The sequence below is a fragment of the Argopecten irradians genome, chromosome 2, assembly GCF_041381155.1.
Source record: "Argopecten irradians isolate NY chromosome 2, Ai_NY, whole genome shotgun sequence".
NCBI classification, from domain to species: domain Eukaryota; kingdom Metazoa; phylum Mollusca; class Bivalvia; order Pectinida; family Pectinidae; genus Argopecten; species Argopecten irradians.
The window spans coordinates 35,964,947-35,987,470 of record NC_091135.1 but is presented as its reverse complement, the minus strand read 5'-3'; the positions used below and the strand labels follow the sequence as shown (position 1 = coordinate 35,987,470).

Sequence of the window (22,524 nt, the reverse complement as noted above, 5' to 3'; positions counted from 1 at the left end):
TGAGTACACACAATCCCTGGGTCGTAATACATGTACATTTTCAGCCAGATTTGATATCAGAAAAACAAACTATAGACAAATCATTACTTTTGTGTCACAAACCATTTAATGGCAAAATAAATATTGCTTATTATGCGATTTTGCGACATATTGAGAGGTTAATTTTATAACATAGCTCAATGCTGTATAGATAAAGGTAAATGTCGAATAACCAACGTTACGCTTGACTGGCAACGCATTGATACGTTAACAACAAATAGAATATCTCACCGATTGGTTCTTTTTATACAGAGGTCACATGTTACTGTAATAGTTAATTGAAGTAAACATTGATAAATACTTATATTGATTTCACCGATACCTCTCTTCAGCCTATTATTTTTATTCTGGGCCTTAGTAGCGTAGCACGGAGGTAATAAATGAAATCATAAATGGTGTCCATTATTGTTTGTTTTATACATAGTAATCATTCTTGATATTAACTACTTGATTCAAAAGTTGGACCAAGTTTCATTCTAATCAATATGTTGGGCAACCTTAAGCCTACTTATTGATTGAAACGAAAAAAACGCCATGCCATAATAACACGTAGTGAGTTGACAAAATGATTACTTACAAAATGATCAACTTAATTAGTTCATACTCCTCTGTCTACAAAGGGATTCGACATGTTGGTTGTTGATTTTCCACCAATATGTATCATAGTTCCACAAACATTAATTAACTGTTAACAGTTAACGATAAACGAAATATGACAATCTATGTAAAATCTTCTAGTCTTTAAAATAGAGTTTATAACATAACTGACCCGTCCAGCCATGTCATTAATATCCTAAGACACATGTGTAATAATATTTTTATGACGTCATAAGCTATATATGACGTCGCATGATTTTTTTCAGTAGACGGAAACGTCACATCCGAGCTGGATTTCATCTGTTTTATATTGAGACGAAATTTAAAAGTTTAACTTAAATTTCTATCAATAAAAGTTATGTGATAAATAGAATCCAACACTCGTGACTATGTGATATGGAACTTATCAAACTCGTTAAAGAATTTGATTTCTACCTCAATAGGCGCTGTTATTCAACTCTCAGGACATTAAATAAACACTGCAGCTGTTGATTAACAATTTGTTTATACCACACGTGGTACGCATTCTGATTGGCTAACATGGTGAACTTTGACCGAACTTCTTATTTCTCAGTCTCACGTCATCAATAATCAAATGACGTCATTCTATGTTGTCATCGCCACTTGACGTCCACAACTGCTGTTGGAAAGCGTATGCGTCGTGGTCGTTGTGTTAAAATACGTGACGTTTTCATACATGTTAAATTGACCATAAGGACTAATAATATATCTTGACGGACAAGAATATCGCTGATGGGTTTCGTAGGTTTAACGTGTATGAAACGAACTTTATCTCGATGGTAATGACTTGATGATTATTTGGCGGGAAATTCCATAATCTAAAATTATTTGTTTTAAATCAACAAAAGACACTCGCTAAATCTCGTGTCTTTTGTAACTTTTTGAAAATAACTCACTCGTTTGGAATAAATTCAATATTCAATAACTAAAGGCTCGTGGTATATCAAATTATTGAACTCGTTTCATAAATTTCATATCACAAAGCCACTCATGTAAGATCGTCTATGTTACACATAAAATAATTTTTTTAATGAAACCACGGACCGATGTCGTTTGAGACTGTATAAATATGAGGAACGTATTTTAAAAAAATCGTGCTTGACCTAATGATCATCGCAATCGGAAGTCCACCTATCGTCACATATTTTCGTTGATGTTTAACCGGTAAAATGACTTTTTAATTGATTTTCATAAATTTCAGTTAGTATGTCTATGACTGTGAATATTTCAAAATGTCGGAGGCAACGAACTGTCCATAGAGTACATAATGATATGGTATCGTTCGCAGGTAAACAGTCAAACTATTGACCGATCATCGTTATCGTTACAAATCATGGTTTGATTAATATTTTCGCAAACACATTTATGAAATAATACACATTGCTTTAACAGACAGTTGCACTCTCGAACCGGTTAATCAGGCTGTCATTCTGAAAACAATATTACAGCTATGAATGCAAATTATAATCTGATGCATCTTTTCTATTTATGGTTTTCCAACGTTACAACGATCAGAAATACAATCTAAATGTAACCGTTTTCTTAACGTACACTGTAAACACATTGATAGAACAATACGCATTGTTAATTTTCAACACACAGGCGCGCTTTCGAATAGGCGCAGCACGTTGACTAAAACATAACTTAGAATGGCACCAATAAGAGAGCCTAACTGAGTAACAACACCACACCACAGTAAGGCCGTCTTTCCTTCCTCCCTCAGTACAGATGCTATAGACACTTTGGAGAAGGTCATCAACGATCCCATTATTACCCAGGATGATATCTGTATGAAACAGAAAAACATAATTCGTATTTACAAACTAGTGTAATTTTTGTGTCGTCATTATTTGCTGCCAGCTAAATTAACCATATCGACTGTATGCTACAGTGTTATACCGAAATATATCAATTTATTTGATAAAGTGATAATTCTGGGTCATAACATACTCCACATTATTTATATATAATGACTTCGTCAATGTCATATTTTATGTATTTTGAAACTTCTCAAAAACATTTATTTCAGCACCTACCATCAATGGCGGACCGGCCGGTTCATCATAGAGCCATGGCGTCGGGCTTTGGCTCGCCATCAGGATGATGTAGGCTGAAATTGCTGTTCCTAAAGTAACACAGACTGTGATGACAGCTGCAGATGAGACTGGAAGGAGAAACGCAAAGAAGCAGACGACTGGGTTAGCAATCTTTGAGAGCGTGACGGTGAGGTGGTAGGCGTCGTTTCCATATGGTAAACAAGAGTAAGACTGGATACCAGATAGCAAACCGTTTGTGAGGCTGTTAATTACTGCAATAAGGGACAGGTACAGAGCGATCGTTGCAGGCCTGATTTTCATAGTCTGTTTCTTTATTGAGGATTTTTCTTTGTTTTTAAGTTCATACATTTCATTCCCGGGGTCTGTTGTTCGTAAAATATGCTCCTTTTTACAATAAGGCAGGTAGTTGAGTAGCGTGAATGCCAAAGCACATATAAGCATCATACCAAAAAGAAAGAAACAAAAGTATTCAACGGGGAAAGAAGGGTCTTGATAAATAGGTTTAATGTGATAATATGATATGTTTGCTGTTTGGTTTACATTGGTAACATTTTGGCAAGTCATTTTGCCCACACCTTGTCCAAGAGCAACTAGACTTGGTAAAAGTCCGCTGAGACCTTCCCCAATATACAAAGCAGTCATATATTTGACATGGAACAATGCCATGAAAGGAAGAAACACGACAGACGATGTGCAGTCCACTAAGGAGAGGAAGAAATCGAGGATGAACAGCCCAACACTATGGTCATCGCCAAACACAGTGGATGTCTTCTTCCAGAAAAACGCTAATAGCATACAAGACATAGCACCTATTGCCAGAATTACATAGATAATTAATTTATCATTGAGCTTGTTCCTGTAGCACATATATAACATGGTCACAATTAATGGACCGATGTTCGCTAGCTGGATTATGATTGTCAGATACGAGGGTAGCTTCCATCCTTCGGGTAAAAATGGGACCATGATGGGCAGTTCTACCCACAAACCATTCACTGCCACCCATGACCCAATTCCAAATAAAATTACAATGAAATATACGAGCAAATTGATTTCACCCTTTCCACATCCGACTCGTCTGTCCATTTTGTAGAGGTTTGCTTTGCACAATACACTGTAAATAAAGAATGGGAGAAATGCGTTACTTTATGATTCAAAAAGCGCAATGGATACACCTAAAAAAGATTTTATTCACAGTGGTAAATGTAGATATGAAGGGAGAAAACTTAAATGCATAAAACGCAATACTAATATTGTAATTGACAAGAAAATGTGAATCACAAATCCTTTTCAGGAAAAGGAAAATAAATGTGTACCCTTTTTACTTAGAACAAGGGAGAAAAATCACATAACTAAAATGTAATTGTACAGTAAGCATGTGTACGCCAGATTAGAAAGTGAACGATTAAAAAAAAATGTGAGAGGAACTGTCGATCTACAAGAGTCTGTAATTTACTCGAGGTGCAGCCCACGCAATCAAAACCAAAATTGGTAGAAAATCACCTAAATAATAACTAGTTTGATGATGATAATTCAGTTACACAGGATGATATACATGTATACATAATGTGCGTTTATTTAAAAATATGTAACAAAGTACTGTCTCTTCTTTGAATCGAACGCGGAACATCTCGCTGACATTCCTGTCCTTGTCTGTTCGAGGTAACAAGATATCATGATTATTCAATTGGGTATATGAAGTCTATCATCAGCTTAACATATACATAACGTTTTTAAGTTATAAAGCTTAGTAATAGGCATCGTTACATAACTTACCAAAATGCCTCATTTATATCCGCTGTTTGTGGAAATCCCTTCCATTTTCCTTATAAGAAAATGATTTCATAACATCCGCTTACCAGTGCATGTGTTACTTGTGTGTTCATGTATATGTTAGTTAATGCTTAGTATCTAAGGTATGTTCTAACTATCATTCTCCTATCGCTATGTAAACAAAAACTTCACGATAAAATTTACGTCAAGTTTCCTCTGACGGAAGCAGTAGTCTGAAATATTTTGTTGCTTGATATTCACAACGAGATCAGGTGTAACGTTGAAAATGGACCTCCGTTGAAAACTGACCTCGGGTCATTTTTCAACGTTGAAAAATGACCCCGAAAATCGTTGAAAACTGAACTTCAGGCGCACCTTTTACACCGACCCGTTGGAAATTGACCCCGTTGAAAAGTGACCCCATAAGAACTCGTTTTTACACAACAACACAATACGACACCAAAACACCACGAAACAACACAACATGACACAGCACAGCAACACACCAACAACACAACAACACTACACAGTACAACACCACACAACAACTCATCACACACACACAACAAAACACAAAAAATAATACAACATCACACAAAATAACACATCACGCAACATAACAACGCATCACACTAAACACAACATCACACACACCACACACACACACACACACAACAATACAACACCACCTAACAACAACAACATCACACACCGACAACAACACAACATCACACAACATTACACAACAACACATCACAAAAACATCATGTAACAACACTTTACACAAACACGGAACAACAACACAACACACAACAACATATCACAAACCACAGCCACACAGCACACAACAACACATCAATGACACACAACACAATAACATGACACAACCACACATAAATACACAACACAACACACAACAACACAACACAACCATACGCATAACACTACATAACTGATACATACGCAGATATATAATACATGCATTCTTGTATTGCAGGGAATAAATAAATATTAACAATTACTGAATATCTGACAAACGTTAAATCGTCGAAAATGTTATTATAAAAAATCATTAAGAAACAAATTAATAATATCCCATAATTATAGTTTTGTAACACTGTCAACTGGTACTCGGAAGTGAACACCACACAGTACAAACTTTGCATGCAGTTGATAACAACAATTCCTTTTTATTTACTACGTTACCTCAGTGTTATATAGCAATTCCTCAGTTTGAGAACAATTAAATTAACATTATCTACACGGACAACAAAATGACTGTAGAAAAAATTAAAGTTTTATAGTGCCGTATTCTCCATAATAAACATACAAGCACCTAAAATATTTAAATGAGGTATTTGTTACGATGATAACAAACCAAATTTCAATTCAAATCGAGGAGATTACGTAATTCTAATACAATGGCGATAACAGAATTCGAGAATTATGTTTGTGCAACAGTTATATATGTGAATGTACTAGGGCCATATTTCAACAGACCATCCGTTGATAGTTTGTCAAGGTCATTTTTCAACGGTCATTTTTCAACAGACCTGCCGTTGAGAATTGACCCTAGACACTGTCAATTTTCAACGGCATGTTCAATTTTCAACGGCATTCGGGGTCCGTTTTCAACGTTGAAAACTGACCACAGGTCAATTTTCAACGGAGGTCCATTTTCAACGTTTCACCGGCTGATCATCAGTGACTATTGACAACATAATCAAACTTGTGACACATATGCGTACATGTGTGTGTATGTGTGCTCAGTGCGTATGTGGAGTGTTGAGGGGGCATAACTTTGCTTCTATTTATCTGAACAGAGTATAATATACATTGAAAAATAAGATAAAAATTGTTGATAGTTGCCGATGGATAGAACATAAAGGCATGACCCTCGATGTTACTAAATCATAATGCCCGCGTCATACTGTCCCGATTTTGATATCCGATGGAATTTTCAATTTCGGGCGAAAATCGTCGCGAACGTGGTCTTAACCGAAGTCTTCACCGACGTGATAGCCGCTGAAACTACGATGCCTAGGAAAGCCACACGATTATACTCGAACAAAATTCGTAATTTGGAATCAGAGTAGGATTTTAAAATCAAATATATATCTTCAAAAACTCGAATTAAATGAGTTATATACCGTGTTTTATGTGAGCGATTAAAATCACGTTGTTTTCGTCAGCACCGTAGTTCTATTGGGATGCCATCGTACTACAATACGATGTCTTCATGACGGTCTTACGAAGACTTCACGTAGTCGTGTTGTCTTCTAAAGACGGTCGGATAACTTGGTGTTTCCATAGTAATGCCTTTGTTATTAAAATGGGCCCATTCTCGCCGATTACCACGCGATGGAAAGACGAAGAACACACGAACTGCTAAGATGTCCTCACGATTTCTTTACGAAGGCCAAGATGAACACACGAATTTAACACGAAAATGAACCTATGCGTGTTGCTCGGGCAATGTTTTGGTGTCACTCACGAAATTGCTGCCGAAGCCTGAAAAAAATTCCCCGGCGGTCATACGATGGCTAAAGATGGCCTTACGAATGGCCCGATGCACTCACCATCAGAACCGAATTTGAAAATTGTCTTTTTGGTGTGTCCATCCTGTCTCAATTTCGGGACAAATTGACGCCATCATAAAACAAATGTATAAACGAAAAGTTTGATTGAAAATGCAAGATATCATACATATGTAATGTGATATGAAATGAAGCAGATTGTACTATCAGTATACGTTGTAGCTACAAGAAAGCAGTTCACTTACTATTGAAATATTCATTTACTATCCCTTTCAATAATTATTTTAACAAATTTACGTCTTTTAAAATACAAATTTTACATTTGTTGGTTGGTTCTTGTAAGTACACTTGTACTAAGTGTGCTACACTTGTACTAAGTGTGTTCTTTCATTCACACTGATGCGGGACTTAAGCGGTTGCTATATAATGCTACCAGTAATAAAGTGTTTATGTACTGTATATTCATCTTTGGTTTTAATGCTAAAGAGTCGGTCCTTTATAAGTACATTGTATATCAAACAAAAGTCATTCATGATCGTTTTCCGTTTTATTGATTCTTATTGTTAATTGTTTAAATTCATTCGACATATAATAATTAATGTATGCGCATATAATCAGAAGACTGCTTTTAAATGTGCGATTTACGTCATAGCTGTGAATTGATTAGGATAAAGTCAATACCTTTAATGAATGAGGAATACCGGTGTGTAAAATAATGGAAATGCGGCATGATGTGGCGATAGTAATATCAATGACCAATGCGTCTTTTTATGTATTTATATTGTAGGTATGTTTGATCATTTTGTTTGTTTCTCGGCATAGAACATCATCCATGAATTTCCTGTCCTGAGTTTGTTCAATATCTGTCTTCTTATGGTAAGTGTATCTAAACATTCCGCTTTAGATTGCTCCTGAAATAGTAATGATAAGTGATATAGTAAATAAGTTCCAACGTCATATTCCTATCTGTGTGTCAATATCAGTGAAATTATCATTCCAACTTAATTAATGTAATGGACGAATGCCAATTTGGGCTCTCTGGTGAACTATAGCTTATGTTTTATTTACAGATACCCGGGGGTTAGGACATCGAGATATGACTTATGATTAAGGTCAGGTCGGAGTCACTTGTGAGGACGGTCAATTTTCTATTTTGTCCAGTTTTGCTGGAATCAAATGATCTTTTTGAATGATTTTGCATTAATAATTAATCACTGATATGTTTAAAATATATCAAATCTGAAACTGTCAAAATCAAAACTATCATTTTAATGATACTCGCACATAGCAATGTCATTTCCGGAATAAATGTGTATGTATATGAATATTTAAAGGTGCTCAACGGCTGACAAATGATATTTTTTCACTATCAAAAACAGCAACAGACGATTTAATATTTTTCTTCAGTTTCAAAAGTTACTTACTTTACACCATTACCGCCATAAAAATGTTTGAGCTTCTAATTTTACTTCAAGTTAAAAATATAAAAAATAATTAATTGTATCCCGAAAAAATTCAAAGTTACTTACTTTACACCATTACCGCCATAAAAATGTTTGAGCTTCTAATTTTACTTCAAGTTAAAAATATAAAAAATAATTAATTGTATCCCGAAAAAATTCAATGGCACTATATCCTATATTTAATAAAGTAATAATTGCGCATGACCCAAAGGCAAAATAAATTATTTCATATTATTTTTTGTGTTTATTAGACATATATATATACACGATTAAACACTAATTATTGTTCAAATGATGAATATCATTTATGCTGTGTCGGCGGTGGAGCATCTTTAAACCAAACCTTCCGTTGGTCTAATCTCGATATAAGATATACAAATAAACAATATGGTTTGTTGATGACATTTAAAAACAAATTCATAAATTACCTTAACATCAGTTAGCTCCCTTTCTAGTGCCCTCAAGATGTCATCCGTTTTATCCAAAGCCGACACATTGACAAAGCCAGCTTCTGTCATCAGGTCAAGCATTGCCCCAGTGGAAAGTACCTACTCGTATACATTAATTTGAGCGAATTACACTATATGATCAGTTAATTTGATTTTGCGTAACTAGGTTGTAGACTTCCTAGGATTCATTATCAACATTTGTCAAAAAATATATATTTGAGTGTATTATACAAGAATCTACAACCCAATTATGTTATTGTTGGGTTTTTTAAAATTATAATTCAAGTAAAATTATTTTAAAAGTGCTACACTCCAGACGAATGATAATTGTTGGCTATTAAAAGAGCATAAAAACAGTATATGTCTTTAGTAACTTAGTTATTTACTTTATCATTTAAAAGTTTTCGCTTTTTATTTTATCTTAGAGTACAAAAATAAAATGATTCATTGCATCAAGACAAACATCCACGGCACTATACCCTAGAGGAGATAAGATACTGACTGTGCAGACAACAAAAGCAAAACCAATAATTTTATATGTATTTTTGTGTTGATTAGGTATATGCATACAAGATTATTGTCCAATATCTGCGAATGAGGTGTAATTCCTGTAACACACCTTGTCCGGTACATTACTGTTTTGATGATGCTCTATAAAGACGTCTGTGTCTAACTCGATATCCTCTACCTCCTCATCTATACAGAAATCTGCTATCAGCAGCTTGCCTCCCATCTTCAGAGCGTCCTAAAAATGAAATAGTGTTACTTTGGTTAAATTTTGATATTTCTGCCTTGGTTTTGTAATTGTGTATGACGAGTTTACCTTTTCTGATCAAAGTATGAAAGTGTTTCACAAACAGAATTGTATATGAATGCGTAGAAATGACTGTACACACATGAATAACTTATCAATTGATATTTTTTCGGAAGTGGGAAAACTAATCATTTTAAGACAAGTGTTTGATAAACATAATTTTACCTGAACCAAAGTTAGCTCCCCACTCGTGAAAAGGTTCAGGCTATTGTAATTTGTATTTTAACAAATATTTAGTATCCAATTATTTTGTAATTTAAGTATTTTGTGGCGAAAAAATGCATTATTCTCATAAAAAGAGTGTCGCCATCATCAACTTATGTGAGGAAAGAAATAAACTAAAGTAATAATAAAACTAATTAAGATTTTTAAAAAAAATCACAAAGGTCAAAGTTAAAATATAAATATAATTTAAACTTGTACGGCTATACGAGGACAAATGACAAGAAACGAGGAACATTCGAATCCGATCACACCTTTTTTTAATTTTGAAAATCAATGATAGATGCAAAACGAAAGTATTTTGTTTGAAACGAAGCATGAGGTTGAGACACAAACCAAGGACCTACATGTATATGTCTTAGTAGAATCAGTTTATCTTTCACCTCTCCGATTACGTCACGGCCGTAGATGACGTCAAACGACTCTGGGGCGTGTATTCGTCTCTCAAGAGATGCGACTTCAAACTTGACTTGCTGAGAATTAAAGGATATATCATTAAAGAAACAATTCTCATTATTAAAGGCTTACGTTGTATGTTGTCTATCCTAATGACTTGTACACAATAAAGTTTGTTTACAGATACAGATTACTAGTTACTAATGTCAGCGACTCAGGTATGTCGTAATTTTCTAGGATATGGGGAAATCGAAACAAGTGGGAATTCTCATATGACCTTTATATAGGTTGGGTTATCTTCATAATACTGCTTACCTAGGATCTTGAAACTCACTATATTCCATAACTATTATCATCATTATTATTACCCAGCATATTTAATTCCATATGCCTTTTGTTATTTCAGAAAGGCAAATACTGCTTAATTCATGTTAGAGATTGGCCAACAATTATCGAAAACCTTGAGATGATAAAAGGGGGAATGAAGAAGACTGATAGCACATTTCCCTGTTACTGTTAATCAACTTTCTTTCGCAATGAAAGTAATTTTGTGAAAGTATATCTCCATGAATAAGATCTACGTCACATCGATCATAGGAATTTCCATTTAATTTTTCAATTACAACATGGCTAAGGTTACGTTTGCGTAAGAAGCTATTGATAGTCCAAAGTTGCTCGCTAGTTTTTACCCCGATATCGACTCCAACAAAGCTTCATTTGTGTATCCTAGCCCGTAAATACTTAATTTCAATATACGATATAAGTGAAATTTTATACTTCTATAAAAATGCATATCTCATACTCACTTGTGATACACCAGCCTCCTTTGCTCGCTCACGTGCGATGTGTATAACGGATGAGGATATGTCACTTGCAGTAACTTCTACGTCATATGTCTAAATATGGAGAAAATATCTAATTATATCGATTCCATTTCTATTTTCAATTGCATACAATAGTTTTCACAAATGTGTTTTGTGAAAAGAGTTCAACACAGTAGCAAAGCATGCAGACATTCCGAATTCATCGCACATCATAATGATATAAAGGGAGACAACTCCAATATAAGTATTACTCAAATGTTTTGAAATAATTTCAGAAAATAGAAATAAATCGAACGTTTATAAAAATATTTAGCTGATTCAGTATTGTCAAATACAACTTTACTCAGTTAACAACCTAATGTAGAATATGTGTCTTAAAAAATATATAATAAATATACAGTAATATATTAATGTGACATTTTTCTTTGGAAATTTTTTTAGGGGAGGGGGTGTAAAACTATGTAAATGATTGAATTTTAAATACGTAATCCTGCCCAAAACTTTCTATCGAATAAATATCAATATTGTCAAATACAACTTTACTCAGTTAACAACCTAATGTAGAATATGTGTCTAAACAAAATATATTATTACTATACAGTAATATATTAATGTGACATTTTCCTTTTAAAGTTTTTTTAGGGGAGGGGGTGTAAAACTATGTAAATGATTGAATTTTAAATACATAATCATGACAAAAACTTTCTATCGAATAAATATCAGCCTTTTACTGAGGTACATTGGTGTGGAACAACACGTTAATAGCATCAGTAAGGAAGGATTACTTTTGCCACGTGTACGCCAAAACCTCCGATTCCACAATTTAAGTCCAGAACTTTTTGGCCTTCTTGGAGACTGAACATTTCTGCCGCCATCTAAACAAATGAAAATTCGATCTATTAGCATTAGAAACGATTGTTCAATTCGCTTCAGAGATATAATATAATAATAATAATAATATACATTGTAGTTAGCAATGGTTTAAAGCTGTGTGCTACTGTGGCTAAAGATTGAACAAAAATATTTTGATAGGTTCAGACCAATAGTCGTAAGGTTAGCTTAACTTCATTAAGGTTACACACCATATTTTGTGATAGCTGGACAACATTAAAAACGTCAGTTCAAACCTGTGCGATATCAAGCCCTCCAGTTTGAATAAATCCTCTTCCAATTAATTCCTCACGAGAAAGAATACGGGAAATTTCTGATTTTTGCTCCTCCTTGAGCTCTCGGAGAGACACAAAGTCATCACTAGTATCATGCACTCGTCTCACTTTCTGTATCAGCCATACCAATTGGTTATCGTTGTTTTTCATCTGACATAGAAAGATTTGAAAATACAAAATATGTCCATATTATTTTGAACTATTATAAGCTTTGTATCAAAGCATTGGAGATTTTGACTGTGAAATAGCTTTGAATACATTTTTAGTAAAACACGTTTTTAGAGAACACCCTTACAGCACATTCATGGATATGACATAGTAATTTCCATTCCGCGTCAAGATTCCTAAACTATATCTTTATTATGTGTATAACGAACTATTCGATATATTCGAGTTTTAATGTATTTTCTACCATTCATAGATCTATGGCGTTCATGATTTAAGCGATTCAGAACATAATGTTATGAGTTATGATGAAACAGACCAGAAATATCTCTTACCTTTATATATGTATCAACTGATTTAGAGAAGACTTTCTCAAATCCGTAAAATGCCTTGCCATCTTCGGTTGGTATCGTTACGCTAGCAAATAAGGATTCGTATACCAGCGGGTCCCGATAGTAGGTAGGATTGATGGTTCTTACCTTACTTCCTGGAAATTAAAAAAGAAATCAGTGGAAACAGGGAAAATTCATTGTTTGCTGGTAAGAAAACAATGCATATACACTAAGAAAAACACGTTAATAAAACCAATACTATGCCTGCCAGGCGCTGTACGAAAAAGAAAGTAGAAAGTACAGGAGATGTCCATTTGCTTTTAAAAATGTTCATTCAACATAATATTATTCTTAAAAATTTTCATATACTTACAAATAATAAAAAAAAAATATTAATAAATAATAATAATAATAATAAACCAGAAAACCACCACCAGGTACTCGTTCATAGAGGATGATGTGAATGTACCGTAAACCAACACATTTTCGCGGCGGCTTTACTTCGCGTTTCCATGCGTTGCCACAGTATGTTCAATTCAATACGACCTGGGAGCTAAATGCTAGATCATTAAAAAGAGCTAATATCAGGAAAGACAACTCGTACTGGTAAACTACTGTTTGAAATGTGTCTTTACACAAAAAGGAAGAAAATTAACCATATCGAATGAAATAAAGTGGTAAACACTATTACATTAAACTTACCGGATTGTTGTAGACATGATTCTCTACAGAACATAAAACCACCGGGACGGAGCCATGCCAATGTGTTCCGTAAGAAGTGGGTCAGCTCGTCGTTATCAAGGTACATATACAGCCAGTTAGAAAACACGAGATCCCAGTCGTCATCCTCTAAATCTAGGTCCATCACGTCTTCGGCAAGGTAGTCGATGTTTGTAAAGTTCTTATTGATCTCTCGATTCTTCTCGATAAAGTTTTCCATGAAGTCGACAGCGAGTACTTTTCTAGCTCTTTGCGCCAAGTGAGTTGTAAATCGTCTATAAGGTATAAAAAACATACACATTTATTGGTAATAATATGTCTTTGTATATGATTATAAGTGGAATTTTGAATCACCGAAATCTTTTGAGTGAGCTATTTTAATCAATAATTTAAAAATAAGTGTATGGGATATAAGTGTGGATAACTTCAGGGAGGAAAATTTAAGAATACAGTGAGGAAATGGTACGGGTACGGCCCTTGTCTTGAAACATCGTAACTTAAAAAACCCACTTTGACGATAAACTTACCCTATCCCGGCGCCTAGTTCAACAACGTCTATGTTATCATAGTTGGGAAGATACGACAAAATCTCAGGTAATTCATCTTTACTCAGTATTTCTGCGTCGTTGTCCAGCATCATTTCCTGCATGGAGGCATCCTTCGAATGTTCATTCCAGTAATCTTTCATAGACGATTTGGAACTGTCTACGACAATAAAATTAATCTAATATCAATGGTGTTGCTTTCCTTCTTTCTCGACTTGTGATTGATGTTTACATGTCGTTAAAAGACAGCAATTGTAATTTCAAGAAAAAAACATATATATACTACAATAAATCGCGAGTTTACAGATTTTTTAACTATTAATATTTTGATTTATATAAATTGCACAAAACAAATTTAATAGAGAAAACAATACATGCATAAAATAATAATAGTCTCAATAAATCAGCGAATTTGGACTCCATATCACTGTAAATGTCACCACTTTGTGTGTGTCACGTGATAAGGAGATGTAATCGTTGGTTATCGATTGAAACAATTCATCGATTTTCTTCAAATGTTATCGTCCGGATACAATTTATTTTGAACAAAAATCGTTGTTCACTGTGTAAACATCGCAAACTAAAAAATATCATTGTTACATGTGTATAACCATCAAATGGCGCTCATACCTTTATTCAGTTCATCTGTTTCTACGGCCGGCGGTGCATCATGATTATCGTTTTTGGTCCCGTCAGAGTGAACGGTAGTGTCCGATTGCGAAGTATCATTTCTTAAAACGTCAATCACAATAAGAAGTTAGTCTTTTTAATGTGTATGTAAGATTCTAAAACCGTGAACCAATCACAGTCCAGTCAATTTAAACTTTCTTCAATTCTAATGTGTATGCCTGTTATATGATGTGTGCTGATTTTGGTTCCTTCTTTAGCAGAAAGTTTGATACGATAAAAGTTTGACTGAGTCGAAACCGTATATCATGAGATATTTATAAAACATTACTGTCGGGACAATTTTCATAATGCCTTTCAGTGAAATTAGTTGAATTACATGTAAATCTCAAACATAACAATTAACAATGCAACCACAACTAGACCAATTAACATTGTCTTTAACCTGTATGATATATCTCACCCTAACTGTATCTGTTATTGCGGATCAGTCCCGTAAAATTATAACATTCTTTAAGTTACACTCATTCCGAATGTCTCTGTTATCGCGGATCACTTCAATACACTTTGGGACCGTTTTGGCAGAGTGGATATGATGTGCCGATATATTACCACAAAACACCGCATGAGTTTCGAGTGTGAATCCAACATCGACAACTTGCCAGGTACTTGTACTGACACTGGTCGATGTTTTTTCTCCGGGCACTACGGATGTCATCCACCAACAAACCTTGCACGCCCTTAAATGATCCATGATGTTGATAAACTTATAAAACCAAAAGCCATAAACATATACCTCCCCTAAGGTACACTCACCCTGGATGCACCTGTAATTGCGGGTCAGCCCCGTACACCAGTAACTCCCTAACGTCAGTACCTTCCTCCTGTTCTGTGGGTGTATATTCTGTGCCGCTGACAGCATCAACAACACATCCCTTACCTATGAAATACATACATGTACAATATATTAATATTGTGTGAGAAAAATGTACCATGGTAGAATTCAAATAAAATACGTTACATAATTTATGTAAGAAATGTAATAAACAGGAAACAAAAATCAAGAAATCAGATATGACAGTGTTCAGAAAACAAGCAACAAGAAAATAATAACGTTTTGATAATATCCTAAAACGTCTTCAATCATTTTTAGGATAAATGTAATCATTTAAGATGTGGAGATAATTAAGAGTATAGTTGAATAAACTACGAAGCGGGTATAATAAGAATTCACTCTGATTCCGTGTTATATCTCCATAATACGCAAAGAATGTTCAAATTACTCTTTACATAAGTAAATCATTTCAATCCTGTGAAATGTCTTTCCTGGTGGACTATATTTTTATGAAATCATTACGCCGTTGTATGAGACAATCAGAGGTGACGTTACGAATTGTGATGTGATGTTTTACGTAAATATATGATCCAATGAAAATGATCGTTACAAGCAAGATTGAATCATCAAAATATGCATCAACATATCTTTTGATTGAATTGAAGTTTTTTTTGTTGTTGATGAACATGCTAACTAATAGTTATAACAAAAAAAACCCACAAAAACAAACCTTAAAAGCAGTGAAATTGACACTTAACATTTTTACATGTATGTTTGAATTTATATGGTTTCTCTCCCAATGAGAGAATATATTTTAGATAAAAGTACTTGTTTACAATATATTGTGTTGCTTCGATAATATTTAAAGTTAATGCAACCCTCCAAAAAAATACCACAAAATTGTTCATAGGCGAAAAAAAAATTAAAAACGCAACATAGCAAGCAATAAATGGGATAGATATTAAATATTCCCAATTTATAAAATTGAGCAAATATCTACACAAACTGATAACACTATGAAAATAGAAACTCTCATCGTTAAATGTAAACAAACAACACGGAATTTAAATACAAGATATTATACAAAATATGGAACATACGATTAGATAAACTTATCTAGATGTACAGCAGATATGGTCAGCAAACCGTCCGTTACATCTTACAGAATATGTTAGGATATGTTTTTGAAAGAAGAAAGTGACTTATGGTGCGTCCTTGACATTCTTGATACACGATAACACCGCTCGTTGTGTCGTCTATGTATTGACACTTAACAGAGTACAAAGACAAGTACAACCATAAAACACGAATAATAAACCGTTTTAGGTGTGGGCAGCAGATATAAAGAGACTAATAATAAAGTTATGTTATATAGATTGATAAAAGTTTTATATGAATACGTGTTACTTGTTTTAGAGATCTCCATCAGAACCTGACAATTGAACAGAAAATAAATAGACATAAAAGTGTTTGAATTAGATTTTTGATTCAAACATATTTTTATTGTCAAAAATACAATAATGGATTAGGCACAAGTTATCACAACTTAATAATGCCTTCTCCATAATACATGTATATACAATACTTTGACAGCATACAATCATATAATTATGTATATATACAGAAAATATTTAAGAAGAAATAGAAAAAAAAATCAAAATGAGTTTGTTGTTACAGACTTGACCTAAAATCTAGCACTATCTTTAATAAAGGTTTGTACCCATTGAAATATCATTTGGTTTTCCATGTTGGACAAGTGTGGAGCACCATAAAGCAAAATATTAATTGAAATATTACCATATTGTGAAACATTACGGAATAAAACATCCCTTTGCCTAGTATAAAGACTACATTCAAAAAAATAATGAGTTGCATTTTCACATTGATTACCACATGCGCATGATGGGTCGTTAATTATATTTACTCTGTACAAATCATAGTTCAGACTGCTACACGAATGTCGCAATCTTGTATGTAAAATATTAAACTTCCTTTTCCCAGTACAATAATAAACGGGTAAAGAATTTACATCAGATTGTATCAATGTTTTGAAGGTACGAACGGATGGCTGCTCTCTGACATTGCTAGGCAAATCATTCCATAATCTAATAGAAGATGGCAAGAAAGATTCAAGTGAACATGACAAACGAACTTTCGGAATAACATAGTTTTCTCTATTTCTCATGTTGTAGGCGGATCGCTCTCCAAATTTAGTAGGAAGGATATTGGTCAGAAAAGATGGGGTTAGGTTATTATGGAGTTTATACATTAGAATAAGTTTTTTTTTATTTTTTTCTTCTTTTTACTAGAGGTACAAGATTGGTTTCGAAATAGAGTGAGTCTTTACTTGAGAAGGATGGCATACCCGTTATGATTCTTGCCGCCTCAAGCTGCACTTGTTCGAGTTTGTTAACATCTCCCAGAGAGCAACCATACCATACTTCGCACGCATATTCCAACACAGGTAACACAAATGCTTTATATATCCTTAATAAAGTTTTCCTATTGAGTAAAAATTTTAACTTACGTAATGCCGAAAGTTTTTTCATACACGATTTTTGAATTTCTGAAATGTGTAACGACCACTTAGCATCTGCACTAAATGTCACACCTAAGTGCCTATGACTGTCAACGCATCTTAAAATTTCATCACCAAAAGAAAGTTGCAAGGGATGCAGGTTTTCAGAGTTGGATACTAGTAAAACGTCCGTTTTTTGAGGATTAAATTTAGTGAGCCAATCTAGAGACCATCTGTTTAATCTATCTAAATCTCTATTAAGATTTAATTCAATATCGTGAACAGAGGATGAAGAATACATCAAAGAAGTGTCATCAGCAAATAGACGTGATACACTATCTAAATTGTCAACTATATCATTAATATACATTAAAAACAAAAGAGGCCCTAACACACTTCCTTGTGGGACTCCAGCATTGGTGCAACCTGTGCTGGAATATTCGTTTTTAACAATTACCTGCTGTTGTCTACCTGATATATAACTTTTCATCCAATTAAGCAAATTACCTTTTATGCCATACGCATTCAATTTAAATAACAGACCCTTATGCCATACTCGATCAAATGCCTTGGAGATATCACAAAATATAAGACAGGCATGTTTCTTTTGTTCAAGTGAACAACAGATAGTATTATACATTTCTATTAATTGATGAACCGTTGAATGGTTCATCATAAAACCAGACTGTTTTTCATAAAACAATGAATTTTCAAAAAAGAAATTGTAAATATGTTTGAACATAACTCTTTCAAAAACTTTACCTAGACAAGATAGCAACGTTATAGGTCTATAATTGGATACCAAATGCCTATCCCCTTTTTGAATAGGGGTAGAACAATACCTTTTTTCCAAGTTTCTGGAAAAATATTTATCTATTATGGCCTGGTTGAGAGGGCACTATTGCCTCATAGTATTGTCGAGGGATGGAATAGTGCCCGAGCCGAAGGCTCTACATCCATGTCTAAAAAGAGTAATAGTAATTAAATATGACAAAAATTAATATTCTTAAAATGTGATTGTAAGCACATAAGTATTACAGATGCCAAACTGGCTTTTATACTAGAAACAAAGAGGTCACGATAAATAACATGTCATTGGACAAAGAAATCGAAATTAACGTTTATAATATATCGACTCTTTCTAAAATTTGGTCCTCCATACGCTTTGCAATAGAAGCAACCGATTGAAACCCTATGCCAAATCGCAGATATATCGCCTGTTAACCATTGTCATAGCATAAATATAGCACAAGGTCTCGCACGGACGCACTCACACATAAACGCTGGAAAAACCGGATAAGGTACACTACAGAAAGGCACGTGGTTAATTGTTCTAGGTCAAGGTAACAACACTTCGTATTTAGAGAAAAAATACATAAATAGAGAAACAGAGAAAAAAACATAAACAGTTTGTATGTACATTTTCACATGGGATATTTGTTACAAAAATTAGGATAAATTCAACTTTAATTAATGTTTTTAACAATTGAGCGCATTGAAGCATTTGAAAATAACAAAATAGAAACACAAAAACCGACACCAAAAACACACAAGAAAGATCTAATGTGGTATTATTATAATTGTTCCTATACTATACAATTTAATGCTATTCAATCTCTATGGGACACAATGGATGAATTAGAGTAGTATTAGGTAACGGAAAAGACGTTAAGCTATTTGTTCAGACCATGTTCATTATATCGTGTTGACGGGATAATATAATGCATTATCAAGAAAAAATTGGTAATTATGAACTAATATTTCAATGTTTATATTTGAAATAAATACTGAAGGATTATTATTAACTAATGATTTTCAAGCAATACAGCTCAATGTTATTCTTTTCAGTAAGACACGGCAATTGGCTCATAACACAAAAGAAACTTACCTCTTATTGGTAAAACAATCAAATATTCACATTAATTATAAATATTTTACAACATATCCAGCGAAAAAACCGTCTGTAAGATTAAAAGATATGTATGAACAGCCTACACAACAGCGGTAGCGTGTATACGGAAAACCACATATCCGGTCAAGTCGACACTGTTCCGGAAATAACTCATTGAATACGTTCACACGCGTCGGGTTCAGATGTATAACTGCATTGTGTGTATTTCCTTTTCATCCTATCTACTCTGATACACTTTATTTCCATTGTTTTTACAATTGAAGTTGTTTCCTTTCATCACATGTAAAGAGTTTTTAACAAAGATTACACACGCATCTACATTCGGGTCAATTTCAACATGAACCTAAAATGTGTAGAAAGGTGTTTAGATCTGAAATTGATCGGAATTTCACCTGATTCTTTTATGTCATTCAAATTCAAATAGAAAATGTCCTGAAATTGAACAAGATTTCAAGAAAACGATTGACATGATTTCATATGAAAAAAAATGATTTCAGTTCAATAATTATATTATTCATTTGAAAATGACATGAACTTTCCTCATGTGAAATTGACAATAAATTCAGATTATTTGCATGTGATTTTAAGGTGCAATAATACATACAATAGTTGGTGAAGTTAAGTATTGTTATATGTTTATATCATGAAAGATGTTACAAATGCCTGCTAAAACGTTTAGCTTTAAAGAATTTGATACTTAGCTTTATTTCATTTCGACAAATTTTATTATATGCAAATACATATAAATGGATTAGATAACAGGTTATGCCTATATAATCTTCTCAATACTGACCTTTATCATGATTAATGCTCGGCCAGGTAAAGCGAACAGGCTCTTCACTTCGACATATTCTCCGACACACCCTTTAATACACAACATAAATAATTAGTAATTAATAATTAACATTTTTTGGTTAAATTCATTTTTACCAAAGCTTAATCAAAAAGTTACAAAAGGAGAATATCTATCTATTTCAGATAATTGTTTATATTCACACAACTGCGCTTTATCTATAAATATGATTTATATTTAATTACACATAAGAGCGGTAGTAAGTCACGTTAGGGCATTGCCAGTTTATTTTACAGTTAGTGTTCATCAACGTTTAGAGATAATTTATCTTCTACAGACTTTCTCCTCTTATATATCAGTTTTGAGTATATTGTTTTTAATCGTCTTCATTCGTGTAAATAATATTGAGCGTGATGCCAATGACTATACAAGCCATACAAATACACTTACCATGGTCTATCGGCGTCCGAGTCTATACAGTCAAGCAACAGCACATGGGTCGCCAAACTTCCGTCAGCGAGCGAATCATATGAAACTGTTAAATTGAAAATTATTAATAATAATGAGCTGATCAGAAAGTTTTGCTGAACTAAGAAGACTAAATACCGAACTTAGATTTTTTATTCAGGGAAAGGACAAAGTGCAATTTTGTCAGTTAAATATTTTTAAAGATTCTCAAGGGCAGTGATAAAGCTGAAACCTGTATGCTAGATACTTAATTATAATTCTTAGAAATGGGATCGTATTCATTTGTGGTAAATTTGCAGAATATATCAGATGTTACAGTCTTCCTTTATTTATAAGTTTTTAGATGAATAGAAATATATCACATTGCATGTCTAAAGCGTATTGTGTATGTCTGTAATCAATAACAATACACTCTCTGCACTGCTTTAAAGGGGTAATATTCGATCAACGTTGTGTTGTACGACTCAGTACGACTCATGTTACGTGAACCTATATTAAAATGCCGCATTGTAAATTACATTATTAAAGAATAACGCACAACACTTGGCCTGGTACATTTTAGATGGAATTTTCCATTAAACTCACGATTAGGCTTACTTCCTTTCTGCACTGTTATAAGATTTGGTAGGACTTATCTACTCTACTTACCTGTAAAAGACTCGTTCACGGGCAATTTGTACTCTGTGCATAAAAACCGGTCGTCCTGAAATCACAACAAATCGCCAATATAGCTATTAGAAAGCCTTCATATTTTGATTTTACCTTTTTTCATTATCCCTTGTCATAAACTTTAAAATCTCACTTAAAAAAAATAATAGACAATTCTACATTTTCTTACTAAAAGGCATTGTTTAGCAGTGCTCTGGTACTATTGAGCATTGACGTGTAATTTAGACGCTTGTGTAGCGGGACGAATTATTCGTCTGTTGTTAATTCAATGTGACCATATTGTTTCCACTAATTTTTTCAGTATATAGTTCAGATATGTAGTACAACTCCATTACCATACAGAGGAAAACACGGACGTTCTGCAGTCTCCAAACAGCGAAATGCATACTTTTAAGCATAGTAACGCCAAAGCAAACACAAAAGAATCAGTGGATTTAACAAGAAAAGACGATCCAATAGGCAGCACCCATACTAAAGAAATGCTATGAAAAAAGAACACTACTTAGAGCATTACATATATAAAAGCAATAGTCATATTTTCGAAATTCAATTTAAAATGTATCAAATTTCGGCGGTTTTAAA

General features: G+C 33.6%; 2 protein-coding genes across 2 annotated transcripts in view; both read right to left on the bottom strand.

Moving 5' to 3' along the window:
• Positions 1–83: 83 nt before the first annotated feature.
• LOC138315322 (solute carrier family 52, riboflavin transporter, member 3-B-like) lies at positions 84–5,055 on the bottom strand. Its single transcript, XM_069256250.1, has 3 exons — positions 4,491–5,055; positions 2,694–3,828; positions 84–2,443 (listed from the first exon to the last, which is right to left on the bottom strand). Exons 2-3 carry the CDS (start codon positions 3,798–3,800, stop codon positions 2,249–2,251), a joined length of 1,302 nt encoding a protein of 433 aa, XP_069112351.1. The 5' UTR covers positions 3,801–3,828; positions 4,491–5,055; the 3' UTR covers positions 84–2,248.
• Positions 5,056–7,265: 2,210 nt separating this feature from the next.
• LOC138315319 (uncharacterized) overlaps positions 7,266–22,524 on the bottom strand; it is a 16,356-nt gene continuing 1,097 nt past the window's right edge. Inside the window, exons 2-16 of the mRNA XM_069256237.1 lie at positions 21,922–21,976; positions 21,256–21,340; positions 20,806–20,876; positions 15,564–15,687; positions 14,751–14,851; positions 14,103–14,280; positions 13,558–13,850; positions 12,859–13,010; positions 12,320–12,508; positions 11,978–12,067; positions 11,175–11,264; positions 10,320–10,445; positions 9,556–9,681; positions 8,916–9,035; positions 7,266–7,935 (exon numbers count right to left, since the gene is read on the bottom strand). Of these exons, the coding sequence (XP_069112338.1) occupies positions 7,822–7,935; positions 8,916–9,035; positions 9,556–9,681; positions 10,320–10,445; positions 11,175–11,264; positions 11,978–12,067; positions 12,320–12,508; positions 12,859–13,010; positions 13,558–13,850; positions 14,103–14,280; positions 14,751–14,851; positions 15,564–15,687; positions 20,806–20,876; positions 21,256–21,340; positions 21,922–21,976 (1,914 nt within the window). The 3' untranslated portion in view covers positions 7,266–7,821. The remainder of the gene's footprint in view (positions 7,936–8,915; positions 9,036–9,555; positions 9,682–10,319; positions 10,446–11,174; positions 11,265–11,977; positions 12,068–12,319; positions 12,509–12,858; positions 13,011–13,557; positions 13,851–14,102; positions 14,281–14,750; positions 14,852–15,563; positions 15,688–20,805; positions 20,877–21,255; positions 21,341–21,921; positions 21,977–22,524) is intronic.